General features: G+C 38.0%; 1 protein-coding gene across 1 annotated transcript in view; it reads left to right on the top strand.

The window, feature by feature from the left end:
• Positions 1–19,979, top strand: part of CUBN (cubilin) — a 258,721-nt gene that overhangs the window by 54,591 nt on the left and 184,151 nt on the right. The window contains exons 22-27 of the mRNA XM_081135485.1: positions 20–150; positions 10,109–10,301; positions 11,804–11,964; positions 12,480–12,661; positions 13,485–13,641; positions 16,358–16,545. Coding sequence (XP_080991611.1) covers positions 20–150; positions 10,109–10,301; positions 11,804–11,964; positions 12,480–12,661; positions 13,485–13,641; positions 16,358–16,545 — 1,012 coding nt within the window. The remainder of the gene's footprint in view (positions 1–19; positions 151–10,108; positions 10,302–11,803; positions 11,965–12,479; positions 12,662–13,484; positions 13,642–16,357; positions 16,546–19,979) is intronic.

Raw genomic sequence — 19,979 nt, forward strand, 5'->3', positions numbered from 1 at the left:
CTTTTTTGGTTTCAAATAGATATTGTGGAAGATCAATCCCGCCCTCTCTTATCAGCAGTAGCAACTCATTAATGCTTGTGTTTGTGTCTGACTCTGACCTCGCTTATGAAGGCTTTTTAATAAACTATGAAGTAACTAATGCATCAGCAGGTAACAAAACAGCATTTGTCTATTTGGTTTCCTTTATTATAAAATAGTACTTTGGAAATACTTCATCCTCCAAACTGAGGCACACAATGAAAGCTATATTTAGAACAACATGTAGTGACTTCAGTGTCTTCCTTATTTAAAACAGGGTAATGATTAAATGAGTATTGTATCAATGATAAAATTTTATAATCTTGAAAATTGGAAGGTAGTTTTGTAAGAGAATGTTTTTGTTCTTAGGAACTATACACCGATGTTTTTGTTACTGGGGAGACGACAAGACCATAGTTCTTGTCTTCTTGAGGGAAAGATGTCAGTCAAGAGACAAAGTGTAGAAAAGAAAGTATCATATAGCACATTATTGGCCGCAGCAAAAATATACTTGGGACAGTGAAACAAGGAAGAGCATAGAAGAAGCAATAGGAGAGCCTAGGCTGGTCTGCTTTTGGCTCACTGAGGAGTCAGAGAGAGAAGGGGGCCTTGGACATAGGTTGAGGGGGTAATAAGCCCTGGAGGAGCTGCTGCTGCCCATTACTCCCCTTGCTGCAAGTCTCATGGGGTCCTCTTGGAGGGATGGAGATGGTGCTGTTGTGCTCCCCTGGTGGAGAAAGTGCCCCGGGTACTTTGTCCTGAGCCTATTTATCTCTTTCTTGCAGGTGGGAATCTTAGGGGAGATCTCAGGGGCGGGTCTCAATAGAATATTCATCAGCTTCCCAGGTGTGCTCTTTTGGGGTCCTAGTCTCCCCTGATTGGTTGGTGCCGGGACAGGGGGTCATTAGTCAATACAGCTGGTCTTAAGGCAGCCACAGCCACTTGTCTGGTTTTGCTGCTTTTCTGGGCCTAGAGCTGAAATACAATTGAGGCCTAGATGTTATCTTTAGGGAGGAAAATATCAGGGGGTGGTCTAAACCACATGACTGGCAATATGAAAAGTCAGGGTGTCCAAACTGAGTGACTAGCAATATGCTAGAGGAAAATAAGTTACCCTGGGGGTTAGGTTCTTGTTTTCCCAGTTTTGCCCCTTGCTTGGCATCCAGAGCTTCTGGCCCTGGTGAGTTTCTGTACCTCGCCCACTGTCCTTGCTCTGCTCATGTCTGTCTAACTACCTATTAAACATTTTCAGAGCTAAAGACATGCAATGTTTTCAAAGTACTCTTAAGTGGTTCAGAAAATAAAGGAGTGAGCAAGTCAGAGAGAGAGAAAGAGTGGGGGAGGGAAAGCAATGGGGGCTACATGCAAATATGTAGTAAATCTGGGTAAAAGGAATTCAGGAGCCATTTCTTACAATTTTTCCATGAGTTTTAAATTGTAGCAAAATAAAATTCTATTTCTTCTACCAAAGAGACCAAATATGTATTTTAAGAAACTAGAAAAGAGCAGCAACAACTAAGAATGAAAGGCTTCTTACATGGGATTCTATGGCATGAAATGGAAGATTTCTTGGCAAAATAGACATTTCTAAATTTGACTTAATGAAATTGAACGTTTTCAGCATTTATAACCTTTACTGTATTTCTCCTTTTATTTAATTTTCTTCATTATTCTGCTCTTTGTAAATGCAGCGTAGGAAACAAATATCCATCGCCAGGGGGGTCTGTGAGGTAATGTGTAAACCAGAGATGCCCCAACCCCAAAGCCTGTGTGTGGGGTTTAGGAGAGTGTTACGTTTTTGTTTTTGTTTTAAGTTTGTGTTCCTACCTGGGATGTACACTATTTTAGAGAGTCTGGATTTTCCTTTTACATTATATTTAGAAAGAGATTTAGTGGTGCAAAATACTATCCAGTGTAAATCTATAGTAGACAGATGCTGAACTTCCCAAGAGTGGCTCTGCCTCTGGATTACCCACAAGCACGGTGCCATTCACGGATGCTCCCTTCAGAAAGCGCCAGGGTGGGCTCCCTCTGACAGTCATGTGCCCAGAGATCCCCAGGTGCTCATCTTTTAAAGCCCCCCATTCCCATAAATAAATAAATAAAATTTTTTAAATCTCCCATTCACAATCCCTACCCAATTTCTCATTTATTTCTCCTCAGAGTGGTTGTCCACTACCTTTCATTTCGGGCAAAACTGCCGTCCTCTGCAGTAATTCAAATTCTCTGTTTTGGTAGCATGGCTTCAGAGCTCTTCAAAACCCTGAGTGGGAGAGAATCATCTACCTTTCTCTCCTGCGGCTCCCTCTCTAGGAAACGGTTCATTATCCAGCCCAAGTACAAGGGAAACTGAATCCTCAGTGATTAAAACAGGTTTTGTTATACGATCAATGTATTCACTGGACTTTTTTCAGGTGCTTAACATCCAATGACCAAAACTGACGTTTCAAGAAATCACAGTGTGCACACAATTTTCCATACTTCTGTAGTTTCTTCTGCCTCATATATTTGCCTGAACCACACTGAATATTAGATTAGGATTTGGAACAAGTCACTTGAACTCTCTGGGCCACAGTTTTCTCATCTGTAAAATTAAGGCATTGGATTTGATGACCTTTGAGATGTCTTCTGGATTTAATCAACTATATGAGCACAGCTGAATTGGCTGCATGAATAAACTAGCTACATCTTAGATAACATACGATGTAGGCAGGGCCTCCTGAAAACGTTAACGAAATCTTTGTAACACTGTAAAGTAAGACATGTCTCCATAATGACTAAAACGGCTATGCTAATACCACACTAGCTGGTAAGGCAGAATCTAGTGCAGCAAGAATCAAGAGCAATCAAAATAACCTGGCAGGGAGGGTGTTCAAGTTAAATTCTAATCAAATAATTTTTTCCCCCCCAGAAAGATAAGATACAGGTAAAATGCAAGTAAGATGAGAAAAAGGAAAGGAGCAAGCTGGACAGAAAGGGAAACTGATAAAGTGATAAAAGAGAGGAGGACCCTGAGGCGGCACACTAGCTTGCCTCTGGTCCAGATCGGGCTGAAATCACAGGCCAGGGGGTGTTCACTTTCCGCCCCTTGGCTAAGCCTGGCTGCTCACTGAGTGCCTGCTCTTTTGCTCAGGGAAGGACTGTACTGGCCCAAGGGACTGCTGTGGGGGTTGGGCTGGTGACAGCCAGGCAGCCCGTGAGCCCTCCAGGCAACCTGAGTCCCAGTGAGTTCCCACCTGGAAATAGGGCAGTGTTAGGACACCGTTTTTTCAGTTGTCGTCTTATTTTTTCTACTTTCAGCAGAATAAAACTATCACAGAAAAGCATTAGTGGAAGCTCAATCATTGGCCTTCATTCTATTTTATTGCTCTAGCAGAAGTTATTTTCAGAGCAATAATGATAACTTTTGGTTCTTGATTTCTAGTTCTTGGCACAGCAGGTGTGAGTTTCTCTGCTGAAGTCTTTCCTGTCTTTATCTGATAAAGGTTAAATTTCCTGAGTGAGATCCAGTTCCATTTCCATCTGCAGTGCAGGCCATGGGGCTATGATGTCAGCCTCTAAGTATGTGTTTGGGAGGAAGGAGATTGGCTTCTGGTCATTGCTTTCACTCCCTCCTTCAGCACTGTTTCTGCCTTTGTCCAGATGTGCCTGGGGAAATAGAAACAAAAAAACTAACAAGTAAAATGTCTGAGGGTAGAAACTCTTAAGATTTGTGGAGTAAATGATCATAAGACTAGTTTTGCTTGTCTAAATGTTTGCTAATTTAAAGTATGAAATATTTGAATTCTGAGAGATACTTAACTTGCTCGTTTAATTTGTAAATTAAATCCGGTAATGCAGTGTTCCCAAACTCTTCTGTTCATAAGAAACTTGGGGTGGGATTTTCTTGTTACAAATTTAATTGATTAGTTAACTTTACTAATTTAAATGGTAACTTTATATTCTATTAACATCTACTGCATAGACATTAATATAATCCCACCAAGAGAGAATTTTAAAAGTATAAGAGAACATTGAGAAATGTACCTGATGCATTTTCTATTTTAACATGAGATGAAAACCTATATAACACCTAGTTCAATGTTTTTCAAACATTAAAACATTTATGACTCATTAGTGGGCCATGAAATTAACTTGTTAGGTTTACACCTACATTTGTTAAAAATATGGGATAGAAGAGAAAGTATCGGAGTGTATCATACTAAGTTAGATGTTATTTAATGAAACCTGTTCACAATATTTGTGTGTGTGTGTGATTGATGTAAATGTATTTTTATGGAGTGTTAGAAAGTTTGAAACACTAATCTAGTCCAATTACCTTATTTTTAAAGTGAGGGAAACTGAAGTCAAGAATTGGATTTATACTCCCAAGAATACACAGCTAGTTGGTTTAAGAACAAAACCCAATCAATCCAGTCCCAGCATCCATCTGTTTGTTTCACCATGTCTAGATTAGCTTTGGAAATGCTCTAGATGGACTGCACATTGTGTAGCTGGTAACATTCAGTTCACAGCTATGGTAGAACTGTGGTAGACTTTCCTATTTTCTTAAAAGAGAAGTGCTTTATAATTTTCTGAGGAAATGGCCAGGAAGTATCAGAACCACAGCAATGTAGGGTTAAAAGTGGCCCCTAGTGGGATTTCCCAGTCTCTGTGTTTCCAGCTAAGAGTTCCCGCCTACCCCTCACCCCACCCTGGTGTGTGTTTAGTGCTGTTTCTCATCAGTCATCATGGAATGTGCCTGGAGGAGGCATCTAAGAGCTAGAACTCAGAAACGATAACCAGCCCTGGCTGGTGTGGCTCGGTTGGTTAGGTGTCATCCTGGGAGCCAGAAGGTTGCCGGTTGAATTCCCTGCCTGGGGTTGTGAGTTGGATCCCTGGCAGGGGGTGTGCAGGAGGCAGCCAATGGTTTGCTCTCACATCCATGTTTCTCCCTCTCTCCCTCTCCCTTCCCCTCTCTCTAAAAATCAATAAAAATATTTTTAAAAAAGAAACGATAACCAGAAGGGCAAAAGAATGTTTCTTTAGAAGAAATGAATAGAGTTCTGATTCTATTTTATTTTATTATTATTTTTTAATCTTCACCAGAGGATATGTTTATTGATATTAGAGAGAGGAAGGGAGAGAGAGAAACATCAATTGGTTGCCTCCCTATACACCCTCACTGGGGATTGAACCCGAAACCTGGGTATGTTCCCTGATCAGCAATAGAACCAGCAACCTTTCGGTGCACCGGACAATGCTCCATCCAACTGAGCCACACTGGCCCAGGCCTGATTCTATTTTCAAAGTTAAATCTGGTAGAGCAGTGCTCCCAAACTCTGTTGTTCATAAGAAACTTAGGTTGGGATTTTCTTGTTACATTTTTAGGTATCAGGGTCCCACCCAGAAATTCTGATTCAAATAGGTCTAGGGTGGGTTTTCATCAAGCTATTCAAACGATTCTAATGAAATCGCGCAGTTCCTCAGAGACTCTGAAAGTCAAGTCTTAGCACATAAATTGCTACACATAATTACAACTGAGATGTAATTGTGGACAGGGCTGTAACTGCTCATGGTGAAAAGTACTTCCCATGATGCGGCCAAAGGAGGCTGAAGACAGGTCAGAAAGAAGTCTTGCTTGCAGCCCCGGCTTTGACACTGCCTTGGAATGCTTTGGGCAAGTCAGAATCTTCCCTGGTTCTTTCAATCCACCTTGAATTCTCTATTTTCTGCTGTGAGATGTTCAGATATTTTTCCCCCTGGAAATGGCTTTTAGTAAGTCTACTGATCTTTTAAAGATTTACTTTCTTATTGGTCAGTATTTTCTCATACTTTTGTACATATGGGTATCCTGGCACTTTCCCAGCTCAGACTTTTTATTATTATTATTATTATTAATTATTGTTATTATTTTAATATTTTTAAATTCAGACTTTTTATTATTTAATGCCGTAGTCCTAAGAATGAAAATGCTAAAGAAAATGTATAGTCCTGCCCCTGCTGCTGCTCTCTGGTCTCAACTCAGTGGGGAGGTGGGGTGCTGCTTGGCCCCCTTCTGACACCCGGGTCCTGGCTGGCTGCAGGGCCAGGCCTCGGGGCTTCCTGGGGCTTCTCCACCCTCCTGGTGACCCCGCAGGACTGGAGCTGGAGATGGTGGCAGTGTGCTCACCATCCCCGCCCTGAGCTGCTGCAACCCCACCACGTCTCCCCTCTGTCCCCCAGGGCTTCCTAGTTGACTCCACCGGTGGTGACAGGCAGGGTGGAGCCGCCGGGGTGGCTGATGCCAAAGGTAACCAAGAACAGAAACAGGCCTGCCTACCAGAGGGCAGCCTGGCACCGCCACAGGGAGCGCCAGAGGCATGAAAATCAACCACTGGGAGAAAGACAAGAAAAGGAAGAACGTGAGGAAAGAAAGATAATTGCTAAAGAAAAGCACCAGGAATGGATTGCAAGAAAGAATGACCAGGAAAGAAAGGGAACAGCAAAAAAAAAAAAAAGAAAGAAAGAAACGGAGGGAAACGCAGCGGAGGAGTTGGGGAAAGAACGTTTGCAGGAAAAAGCAAAGGCACAGTGTCAAGGCCTTTTAAAGAAAGAAATGCTGAAGGCTGTTTAAGGAATGGTTGGGAAAATGCAAAAAATAAACCCCGTCTAGTTGCAAAGAGCTATGGTGATGCCAATGGAAAGCTTACAGGTTTTTACAGTGGGAATTCTTATCCAGAACCAGACTTTCAGAATCCAGTTCCCTGGAAACTGGTTCCTAGGCCTGCTCCCAAGGAAGCTAAGGCTCGACCAGGAAAGAAGACTCACAGGCCTGTGATAAATCAGCCGCACGCGTCTCCACCCCTGGTGATTCCTGATCCCGGAAACAATCTTTGCCTTGAAACTCTGTGCACAATACAAAGACAGCAGACGTGGGGAATTGCATGCTTTTACCTGCAGATATTTAATTTTAAAATCAGATTTTTTTTTTACTGTTCAGTCCGTAGCTCAACATTTGACGTGGTTATTGACAAGTTCAACTTTCTGCATTCATATATGGAGTCCTTAGAGTTTATTAAGGAAGATAGTTTATACGTTTTCATTTTTAGAATTGCTTCAAGGTCAATCTTGGCATGTTGTTTTGAAGGATATGTGACTGAATACCTAACAATTGTGTTTGTATTTAGCTTGTATTAAAACCACTGTGATACCAGTAGAACCAATTCTTGTGGGGAACAAAACAAGAAAACATCTAATCATGATGTTCCCAGCCTTCTCCTCACTCTCGTCTCTGAGTTGGTATTTCTTCCTGCACAGAGAAACCAGGGATTGTTAAAGAGCCCAGAATTTGGAAAGAGAGGACCTGGGTTCAAACTTTTATCTTTGGCTGTCCGAACTAAGTGCTTTTAGAACTAACCCTCCGGGAGTCTCAGAACCGGCATCCAAAGCTCTCTAAAAAGTGGATGTTACAGTGACTGGCTGTTTCACATAGTTGGGGAAGATAAAAGGAGACATTCTATGGGAATGTCCCACATAGTAGCCGTGAAGCACGATCGCTGTGCCAGGTGTAAAACACGATGACTGACGTCCAAGTGCAGGCTGGCACTGGCTGCTGCAGTGAGCTAGCTTACATCCATCTCATGTGAACCCATCTTCTTCCAGGGAGAATAGAAAGCCAGGCCTGCGTTCGCCTAGCAGCTAATAGTGGAGCAAAATGTGAGATTGTGATTAGGGAGGCTTCGTGTTTCCTAAAGGGGGACATTGAACCTGTAAGTTTATCTTCCTTCACAGCTTCACTTTGAAGAATGTTAAGCCAAATATGCCAATAGAAGCTGATGATAGTTCCTGGTTTGACTATTATTTAACACATATCTAGAAAATCTGAGGTCGTATGGATTCGTACAGACACAAAACGTCTCATAAATGATTTCAGGGCCCAGCTGGGTGTGGCTCAGCGGTTGAGCGTCGGCCTAGGATCCAGGCGATCAGGGTTCGATTCCTGGTCAGGGCACATGCCCGGGTTGTGGGCTGCAGCCGATCGATGACTCTCTCATCATTGAGGTTTCTATCTCCCTCTCTCCCTCTCTTTTCCTCTCTCTGAAATCAGTGAAGATATATTAAAAAAAAAAAAAAAAGATTTCAGGAAGCACCACTTGTAGATTGGTCCCTAATGTAATTGGATTATCACTTTATCGAATAAGGCAAAGAAAGGGAGGTGGTGGAGCTGTTACCTGTAATCTAGGGTCTCCCTAAGAGACATTCTCAAAATCTGCTGGACCCCTTTATCCTATTCCTGTCCCCCAAATCGTGTGGGACTGATATTGTCATTGCTTTGTGGGTTGGAGGGATTATCCGTGTTTTGGATTTTCCCCTTTCATAAAGAGTTGAATGCTGTTACTGGAACTTACTTGAAAATGCTTAGTGGAGGCAAAAATATATTGTGATTTTTAGAAAGATATAGCTTTGTGATTTTGTAATGGTCCACAGAGAAAATTTGTGTATTTTCTCTTTTCTTTGTTAACTTTTTTTTTTTTTTTTTTGAGGTTGGTCAGAAAGAAAGATATGTGAGGCCTGTCAATAGTTGTCTTTGATCTTCAGAGATGTGCTTTTCCATTGCTAGCTCAGCTGAATATAGTGGATGGAAGAAATATACTTTTCTTTTTCATCTCTTTGTAAATGCCGTCAGACTATCATAAGAGGTGAAGTGCCACTGGATATGAATCTTCCTTTGACAACATAAGTTACAAACAAAAGGCATTTTTATGTTTGCATTTTTATTGATGTAATAAGAATTATGCCAACACATGATTATGGGAATACATTCAATTTTACTTGTTTGTGCTTATTGCAAAGCATAAGAGGAAACCAAAGCCTAGCATTAACATTTCTCTGTATGAATATTGTTTTAAAAAGAGCCATTTATTCTGTAAAGGGAAGAAAACATGAACATTGGGTACAGACTTCAGAGTTAGATAAGAGAGGTTACTAAGCTTTTCAAGAAATGGACACATTAAGTTAGATATGTGAAACTCATAAAACTACAATTATTTTAATTATTTAATTATTTAATATTAAATATTCTAGGTAATGAGAGCGCAAAAAGGACATCTTCAGTGCATTTCCCCCTAAAACCTTTCAGTAGAAGATCTGTGTCTACTCCTGGACCCTTGATTTATGTTATTACTGGATTTAATTGAAAACACATTAAAAATGCATTGAAACCAGATTTTCTTTGGGAAATATCTCAGATTTGGAGAGTATAAGAGGTTGAGTGGGTTGGTCAGTAAATATGGAGTCTGAAGGGATTAATAGGTCAAGTTAAAACTCTTAAAGTAGAACAGTTAATATTTATTTTAAGACATAAAATTGTCTAAGTACTGTCTAAATGTTTTATGTGATCTGATTTATTACTCATAACTTATGCCCTGTTTGTTTTACACCTTTCTGGTTTATTTTGAAACCTAATGATGATTACTACCATTTATTGAGTACATACTATGTGCCACAGCCTTTAGTTGCGTTGTCTCTAAGCCTTGCATGTACTCAAAGATAGTTACCATCTCCGTTTTAGAGATGAGGCTCAGAGAGGTGAAGTAACTTGTCCAAGGTTGCGTAGCTTGTCAGTGTCTGAGCTGGGCATTAATTGTCATTCTGATCCTGAGTCTCATCTTCTATTTTTCACCTCATGGCCAAGGTACCTGCTTTGTCATTTCTTATAAATGCATGCTTTGGTGAAAACCACTTAAAGGAAGCTATGAGAAGGAGAACAGAACTAAATTATTTCTAAGTCCTCTCTCTGATTTCTGTAGTTGAGTCTCATTTATAATGTCCATGGTAATTTGCACAAATTAGAAACATTATAACACTTCCAAGAACATAAAAATTTGTTCACTTACGATACAAATAACAAATTTACACTACTTAGTTTAGGTTTACTATTAATAATTGTTTTGCCTTTGAGATTTCAGAAATCTCATTTTGAAATAAAATTACTCTTTGAACATTCCAGAACAGCCTATTACAAATCAAATACATTGGTGCGAATTAATCAAAGGTATATTACTGAATGTCTTATGAACCTAGAGTAGTATTTTTTATTTTCTCTCTTGTGGTCTATTTCTTTTCACAGTATGCTTGAAAAACTATACAGAAGAATCTGGTGTGTTCACATCTCCAAACTTCCCCAATAATTACCCCACCAACTGGAAGTGCATTTATAAGATCACCGTGGGAACCAGCCAACAGATTGCATTGCACTTCACGAACTTCTCCTTGGAGGAGACCATTGGTGGAATATGTATGGGAGATTTTGTGGAAATCAGGTGAGCACCTTCATTTCATAGTAATGTTTTTCATTATTTTCATTCATAATTTTTCCTGGAAATGTTAAGGAAAAAACATAAAAATTATAAAACTTTTTGTAGTGCCCTTTCTTGCAAGACATAAAGTTTGTCATTTGGAACGTGACTTACCAGAAGAAAAACAGAAAATTGTGTAAGATTCTGTGGTTATTTTGAAGTGATTCTTTTATTGTGAATATTTGAAAATAAACTCCAGATTTTATTTGGGCAGAGTAAACAAATGTACTACCACTCTGAAATTAGATGCTTGTTATTGTTGACTATCTACTTTATATAAAATCAATTTAAATTTTAGATTGTTCACTGTCCATTTAGTCTAATTAGATCATAAAATGATGTTACAATAGCAACCTTATCTTAAGGTTTTCACAAAGTTTTTGTATTCAAATAATAAAAGCCTAGCCTTGTCAATTTCAGTGCAAGACATTTTTCTTTAATTCTTTGCTACTTTGAAAGAATGTGTTTAAAATTTTGTATTTGCAGTAAAGGTAAGTTAGCTTATCTACTTGTATCTCTCCAGATCATTAAATTGAGTTAAATTTGGCTAATCAATTTGTTATACACCTGTTTTAAATATTTTATTTGGCGTTTCAAAAGCCTGGAATCTTATACTATTTTATAGTAAATTTTATTTTGTGATATGAAGTAAGATACTAAAAAAAATAAATCACAATTGTACTATATCATGCTAAAATAACAATTGTCTTACTTTACAGTGGTTAATCACTGTACTTTTATATTGAGTGAATCCTTTTTTTAAAAAAAGCTACCGATTATATACTAGAATTAAGACCCTAAAAGTTCTTGAGGAAAAAATTATTTTAAAATTGTTGTGATAGTTAGTTCAGTTTGTTCATTAGATTCCACATATGAGTGAAATCATTTGGTATAAAAAGAAAACAATGAGAAAACTCATTGACATGGACAATAGTGTGGTGATTGAGGGGGTGACAGGGGGGTTGGAGGTGGAAGAGGGAGGGTATAGGGGGCCAAATGGTGTTGGAAAAATAAAATTTAAATTAAAAAATTTGCTATATAAGTCAAATATGATAGATTAAATTGTGAAAATTTTCTTAGAAGAAAAATTTTTAGAAGAAAAATATTGAAGTTGTGTCTGTAAAATAAAGCAACATTTGTTTATACTTTTAATAATTATGGTTTCTTTATCTGGTGTTCACTGACATTTGCCTGACACTTTATTTGAATAGAAGACTAAATACTTCGTCTCAGTTTGCAACCTATTATATAAAATGTTGTGCCAACCATAAATGATGGTTATTCTTTATTAAATTATTCAAGTACTACTTAATAAATTGAAAATGATGTTTTTAAGAGTATTTTTGAGAGACATTGATTGACTTAAACTGATGTGTTTGCAATCTCAAAGTTCAAATAATGTTAAATGTTTATACAGTAATACTATCACTAACCTGGTGAATGTCCGCATCTATATTTTGTCACAGAGATGGAGGGTATGAAACTTCCCCACTCCTGGGAAAATACTGCGGTTCAAACCCGCCTCCAAGAATCATCTCTCACAGTAACAAATTATGGTTGCAATTTGTGAGTGATATCTTTGACGTAAGGTCCGGATTCTCAGCTTACTGGGATGGATCATTAACAGGTAAATAGCAAAAAGCTATCTTTTTAAAAAATTTATCTTTATTGTTAAAAGTATTACAGATGTCCCCCCATCCATTAACCCTCTCCATTAATCCCCTCCACCTCCCTCCCACTCCCTCCCCAGGCTTCCCAACACTTGGCAAGTCCAATTGGGTTGGTTTCTTGGTTCATGTATTGCCATACTCTTATCTTTATTTTTCCATCTGTGTTTTGTGATTACTATTTGTAATAAGCTTCAACATTGTAAATATTTCTGAATTAATAGCAGCCTTTTTTTTTTTTTTAAGACAAAGTAGGAGAAAATGTTCTGGTTCCCTGGTATATTTCATCAAACTGGTCATCTTGGTTAGGAAAAGGAAAATACACTGACATGAATTAAGATTCTGGGCTAGCTACTCATTGATGATGTAGTTGTTTTGCATCTTGGATTAAAGGGGAGTAATAGTAACACCAGTTAGATACAGACAAGATTCAATTTGACTAGGCTACGCATCATTCCATCTCTGTCTCCTGTAGGTTGTGGGGGCAATCTCACCACTCCCACTGGCACGTTCACATCTCCCAACTACCCGATGCCCTATTACCACAGCTCCGAATGCTACTGGGGGCTGAAAGCCAGCCACGGCAGCCCGTTTGAACTGGAGTTTGAAGACTTTCACTTGGAGCACCATCCAAACTGCACTTTAGATTATCTGGCTGTATGTATGAAGTTTCAGTTGTGTCATTCACTGCTTCCTCCTTGCCCCACAGTCATAAATGCATTTATTTTTGTTTTTGAGATTTGAGAAAGGGAAACATTTAAACAAAACATCCACATAAACATTTTAAACAAAATAAAAAATTAAAAGAAAAGAATGACTTGCCTTCTAAGTATAGCATGTATTACTGAATGACTTGGTATTTATATAGTATTAACATATATTGAATAGGAACTATATATACACTAAATATTAAAATATATGAAATATGGACAATTAAGATATGATTGAAAGCCTACTGAAAGGGGTTATGAGATTTATCATAATTATTGTCTCTGTACTTTCTATATCTGCAGTGCAAAATAGCAATTTAGAGGACTACATTGGTGATTTAGAGATGATAATTGAAGTCCTCCAAATACGACTTTTTATAGTGCCAGCTATTCAGCCTTTTCCATTAAAACACAATCTAAATTTAAAAATGTATTAACTTGTCATAAATTATAAGCTATGAAATAAAAAAGCAAGGAAGACTACTGATAACAGCTATGTTCTCAAAAATATGTATTAGTCTTTTAGTTTTAATCTTCAGATTTCAGCCTGGGTTCACAACTTTACAGCTATACACAGCCATGGCTAAATGGCCTGAGTTCATGGCCTAAGTTTATACACATTTAAATGTAATTTTTAAAGATATTTTGATTCAGGGTTATCTTTTTGTTATGTCATATATGAATTCCCTTTCCAGTTCTTTAGGATTACAGAGGCCTTTACATAATGTTTATAGCCATAATCGTTTGACATTTAAAATGTTTTATTAAAGGTATATGATGGCCCAAGTACCAGCTCTCATCTGCTAACTCAGCTTTGTGGAAATGAGAAACCGCCTCCGATTCGTTCGAGTGGAGACAGCATGTTTTTAAAACTGAGGACAGATGAAGGTCAACAAGGAGGTGGCTTCCTGGCCAAATACCGGCAGAGTAAGTATGTACACTGGCTGCTTGATGCCTGTAGTAGATCTTCAATCTTTTGATGAATGAAACAAACTGAAATAAGTATAAGCCATTAAAATAAATCTTATCTCCTTATTGAGAAAAATTTAACTCTATTGGAGGGAGAAATGGTTATGCATTAAATTTATCATTTAACTAAAGCATGTGGTAAGCTATAGAAACTTAGGAGCGTATTTAATATGCTGAAATAGTTGCAATTCAGCTAAAGATCAGTGTAACCGGTTAACAGCTAATGGATTTGCATTAGTATCAAACATTATGATCTTCTAATTATTCCACTGTACATAGTATACTCCACACAATTTTTTTTTTGTCTTGTACTTCAGAAGCTACCTTAATTTTATTACAGGAAACTATGGTCCTTGTGAGCCAAACACAGAATAAGCACGTTCTTTACTGTGGGAAAATCTGGTCTTTGTAGAGATGCCATTTTAAAACCTGCTTTCCTATTAGGCAACCTGGAATTAAAGGAGCATCACACAGAAAGTCCAGGGGCCCAGGGGCTTGTTTGGCCTGGGAAGATCACTTTTCTTCTCTGGGGTTCCATGATATTTTTTCTCCTAAAGAAAGGAGATTAAATTAGGTGATTGTGAAAGCTCCCTTCTAGCTCTAGAATTAAATGCTTTCTAAAGTTAGCTTCAAAATGGATATTTGACAAAGTTTTCTTGAGTTTATGTTATTTAATAAACACTTGACTTGTGTTTTTTTGTGTGTGTTGTTGTTTTTTTAATCCTCACAGGAGGATATTTTTTCCATTGATCTTTAAAGAGAGTGGAAGGGAGGGAGGAGGCGGGAGAGAGAAAGAGAGAGAGAGAAACATCCATGTAAGAGAGACACATCGACTGGTTGCCTCCCAAACGCACCCCCCACTGGGGAAGGGAGTGAACCTGCAACTGAGGTGCATACCCTTGACCAGGAATCGAACTTGCAACCCGCAAGCCAATGCTCTAACCACTGAGCAAAACTGGCCAAGGCTACTTGTATTTTTTAAAGTACCATTTGCCCCACTAAATCTAAGTTTATCCATAATTTTGACACAATTATCTAAAAATAGAATTGAAAGTCACAAAATCATGATCTGAATATACTTTGGATTAGTTGAGAGTATAGTTAATGTTTAACTTTGATTATGTGTGAATTTAAAGATTCGTATTCACTTATATCTAGGGTTAGGCTGAACTCTAGATGGTTTTAAATACTGAGTTTTAATGACATGTAGCTTTGTTCTTCAGAAATTCATCATTAGTGCATGAAAAGCCCTCCCAAATCCCAGCAGGGATATATCCATTTGGTTGAGCACATAATCCTTTCTCTAATTTTATTATTGCTGTGCTAATATGTTTCTCAGTTACTTTTATTTCTATGATATTTTACTCTCTCCCATAATTTCAGAACACTAAAGGAGTAATTTAGTGCACATGGGTGCTTAAAGGTAAAAATCAGAAGTAACCAGTGAGATTTTCCATATCATTTGCCATTTGGCAGATAGTATAATTTTTGAGCACTGAGAACAGCTCACATGGTTTAATGGACCATATTTTCCTCTGCCCTGTTTTGTCGTCATTGAGGCACACGATGCCTGTCTGCCTAATAGGTGTAACTTCTTGCAGGCACCTAAAATCACAAAATCATTCTTTAGAAATCCTGTGTGGACAAAAATATTACCTAAAAATATTCCAAGAGAAATAGTTTGAGTACTCCCCTGCTCTAGCAAAGGAAGATTTCTGAAGAGCCGCAAGTGTATACTTTTCAAACCAAAGTTTATAAACAGTATTCCAGCCACCTGCCAGGAGACAGTCCTGTGGTAGAAATGCATGTATGAACCATGTTCTTCAGAGACAACTTTTCAATATAACATTTATTTTCCCATTCTCCTATATTGCACGCCATACAAATAATATAAGAAAGACTTGAGAAAAGGCGCACATATGCCTTTAAGTCATTAGGTGACTGAAATTGGCACTGACGCCCAGCACAAGCCATACCCCTTCCAGAGGTACCTAGTATAGTTTTGTTGAAAACTAAGTTGAAGAAAATGCCACCCTTGGATTGAAGGCTTTTAAAAAAATTTAAGATTTTCATTTTTCTTCCAATCCTGTACATTCCCTCTATTCGCTGGGTACTTCCTGATGACTAACTAGGGGGATAACAGAGCCTTTGTCATGGGTTACATGCTGACTTTTGAATTCAACAAAGCCATGCTATTATTCGTTTTTAGCATTCACATAGAACTTTGTGTTTTTAAACTGTTGAATTTAAAGGTCAAGATTTCTGTCCCTTCCAAATGTTAAAGTTAGAAAAACAGAAGCATAGAATGTTTAATACACTTCTCTAAACAAACAGATCTCTGAGTAGTGCTAAGCTATTTGGCTTTCCACAGTTCACAGGACTTGGATGCCCATTCTGACACAGGCAATTTTCATGACACTTTCAAGTTGGTGAATTCACTCAATCATTTTACATTTGTTCTAAATGGAGACTCTTTCACTATAAAAATGCTGTACCAAATATATAGATAGATGATAGATAGATATAGATATATAGATATAGATATATAGATATATATGTGTGTGTGTGTGTCCTTCTTTAAAACTAAATTTTTTAAAGGAAATCTCACACACATCTTGGAGCAATTTTGGTATATTTGAGAGTGGTTCTTAACAATCATGGTTATTTTTTCCAGCATGTGAGAACGTGATGATTGTGAATCGAACCTATGGCATCTTAGAGAGTATACATTATCCAAATCCCTATTCTCACAACCAGCGTTGCAACTGGACCATCCAAGCAACAACTGGCAACATTGTGAATTACACGTTTTTAGAATTTGAATTGGAACATTACATAAACTGCTCCACAGACTACTTAGAGGTATGTATTCTGAAGCTAAGTAAATGACTTTATTTTCAGATAAAGTTAGGCAAGCCAAACTAGAAGTTACCGTGCTTGAAGAACCAAATCCCTAACCCTGCCCCACACATCTATAATATGCCACTAGCCATGGCGTTTGAACAGGAATATTTCATGCCTTCCTCTGCATTGTCTTCATCCCCACCCTAGGAGATATATATTTTTTCATTGCTTTTCAGAAAGTGGAAGGGGTTGGGGGAGAGAGAGAAACATCAATGTGAGAGAGACACATTGATTGGTTGCATCCTGCATGTGTCCTGAGCGGGGCCAACGTGCCCTTGTCCAGAATCAAACCTTCAGTTTGCAGGCCAGCGCTCTAACCACTTCGCTAAACCAGCTAGGGCTCTGCATCATCTTAATAGTAGGGATATGTAAGCTTTTAAATTATATACACAGAGAACTATGTTTTTAGGTTTCATTATACCTTCTGGACTGACTAACCTCATGTAAATTAAATAATGCAGAGGGGGAAGAATAACTTCTATTTCTGGTTGGTTGCTTTTATGGTTGCTCTCTACAAATAGATCAGAAAAATGTTTGGGTGTCATGGCCTTATTTAATACTTAATTTGCCTGATACTAGGAATCATGATTTTGATTTTTGTTTTTGTTTAAATTTAGGCTCATTTTAGTTAACCTTTCTTTTTGCAAAACAGAAGTTTCTATTTGTTATAATAATGATCACCAGTGACACTTATTCAATTCTCCATATACAATGCTATGCAATAAAAGTTGCTTGAAAATCAAGGAACCCAAAATATGAGGTAATCTGCAATTTTCATGATATTCTATTTATAAAACATTTATTGCTAACTTTTTTATGCAACTTTTTAGGGCTATAAATTGTAAAGTTAGGCAGCTACTTATTTTATTATGTAATTATACATTCATATATAAAATTATGAACTATTACATTAATTTAGAAATATTGATTTCTACTCTCACACTTCATAAAGTAATTTTAGTCAATTTACATATATTTTGACATATATTTTCATCATTAATAAAATCACTTTTTGAGTCATCTAACACATCATGTTCATATCCATTTACATTGTTAATATATAATACTTTTGAATCCACACTTGATGTTTTCACTAGAAATCTTTTCTGAAGTGACAAGTGCCAACTCTGATAACACTGGGACATTCCCCCCATCCCACCTGTCCACAACACAGTGATTTAGTATGTTTCTTTTTAAGGTGATCATGGTTTTTTGAAGCCTTGCTTGTAAAGACTCCCAACATCCAGCACTTGTAACTTTGAGGACATATTCTCAGGAAAAAAAATGCTTTATCCTTGTAAGAAAAATTGTAGCCCTCCTTTTACCAGTTCTTTAAAAACCTACCATTGATTGAGGTTGTTTGAGGTTAACATATCTTTTCCAAATAGCACATCTCTTTTTCAAAACAAATAAGAGAAACTTCCTGTACTTCGAGAGACTTTCTGAGGTCCTGAATATATGGATTGCCTTGTTTTTGAGGGATAATTTTATGGGTTAAAGAAAACCTTGTTTTATATTTAGAAAAGTTCAATATTATAGAAATATTGAACCATAGTGTTTGCTCATTAGAAAGTTGTATTTACTAGTATTCAAAGAAAATAGGATGCAACATAAGACAAACTTATAAGCACAAACTTGACAATGGTTTTGAAGTCCGCTTTCCTTGCTCTAGTGTTTAGGTGAGCTTCACAAGCTTAATAATGGGTGCCTGCCTCATTCCATTTGCCTGCAGTAGCCATTGTTTTTCTTCAGATGGTGAGATCTTGATCATTCTGTATGAAAACAAAATAGAAAAGTTGCTTTCAAAGCCCTTTTTCATACCACAAGCACAGCAGTTCATCATATTATATTCTTACTAATTGTGATTGTGCCCACATGCCCTCCTGACTCTGGGGTTTGTGAAGGTGGGAGCTGTCTTCCACTAACTGTATGACCCAGGCACTGAGTCCAGAGTTGGGAATCTTACAGGAGCTCAGTAAGTTCAAGTTAAATCGAATATCACAGACATATTTTAGCACCAGCCTAATGATAGCTATTAATTAATGAGAAAGAACTGAATTCCAAACTAGCCTTTTGGTATAAGCCCTACACAGTCATTGCAATTTTATCACTTTGAGCACAAACCAAAATAGAACTCGTGGCCTTGGCAGAGCATTGCAATATGCTCGGCACCACGTAGCGATTTCATAAAGCACCATGGAGAAAGCTGCAGAGAGGGGGAAGCTTTTGAACTGGACTTTAAAGCAAGCTTTGGCAGGAAGAGTAGGGAGGAAATGAGATGAAACCTTTCCAGAGACTGGACTCCATCTCTCTGGACTTACTTGAGGATGGAATAGTAACAAGGCCCATCAGATAAATTTTGGAGGTGTTTGAAAACTGTCAAATAAAAAATACTTGTTCCAGTAACTGCAGAGCAGCTCATCAGAGGCCCTTCAGAGATGATGTTACAGGCATGCCATCTGTCTTGTGCAACATTGATGGTGAAAGCAGCAAAAATACAGAATGAGAACCAGAAGTTCAGCAAAGGCTTCCAAAGAATGATGCTGTTGCCAGAGGGAGGAGATTTTTTTCCATTTCTTTAAGCCAAGGGGCAAGACCAGAGCAATCTCTACAGTGGCTGGTCTCTGATGGAAAATGTAAAAGCACAAATAACCATTTAAGGAGAGCAAAGCCACAAACACAAAATCTAGTTTTCATTATTTTAATAACTTGTAGTTAGTTTGTATTTTTTCAAGTGACTTAGCCAAGTCTCAATTGAGTGACTGTTACTGCAGCCAGAATTGCATTATTTTGATTTAATAAAACTGAAACTATGAAAGGACTTGATTAGGTGCTGGTCGGACATTGTGCCCAACTTTGCTGAGAGGTGTGGATGGGTAAGAAGCCCATTGGGAATCTAATCTATGCTTCATTATTTTGTCTTCTGGGCAAAACAAAATGTTTGAGATTTGGAAATAAAATATTCATTGGGAGGGAGGTTCATTTGCTTACAGCAGTAACCGTATTGCTCATACAGTTGTGGGAAGCCAACTTTAAGAATTCGTCCTGTATTTTACAACTTGATTTCACTTTTCCATTTTTTGCTTTGAGTCTGAGTCTCCATGTGGAAGAGAAGATTTCTTATAGGTGATCGAGTATGCAAACAGAAGTGATGGATTTGAGAGCGATCAGCACAGAGATTATAGGAAGGCCAGAGCATGTGTTAGGTCAACAGGGAGCATGTGCATGGTGAGGAAAGGAAGGGAGGAAACTAGGAGGTCATTATGTTATGGAAGCTGAGGGAAGAGAGTATAATAGAAGGTGACAGTGATCAATAAGGTGAGATTCTCCCAAGGGGCCAAGAAAGGCCAGGTTTGAGCAGTGTTCCTTGGAGATCAGTGTGACCCTGGGCA

The sequence above is a fragment of the Miniopterus schreibersii genome, assembly GCF_964146895.1.
Source record: "Miniopterus schreibersii genome assembly, chromosome: 1".
In the NCBI taxonomy this organism is placed as follows: domain Eukaryota; kingdom Metazoa; phylum Chordata; class Mammalia; order Chiroptera; family Miniopteridae; genus Miniopterus; species Miniopterus schreibersii.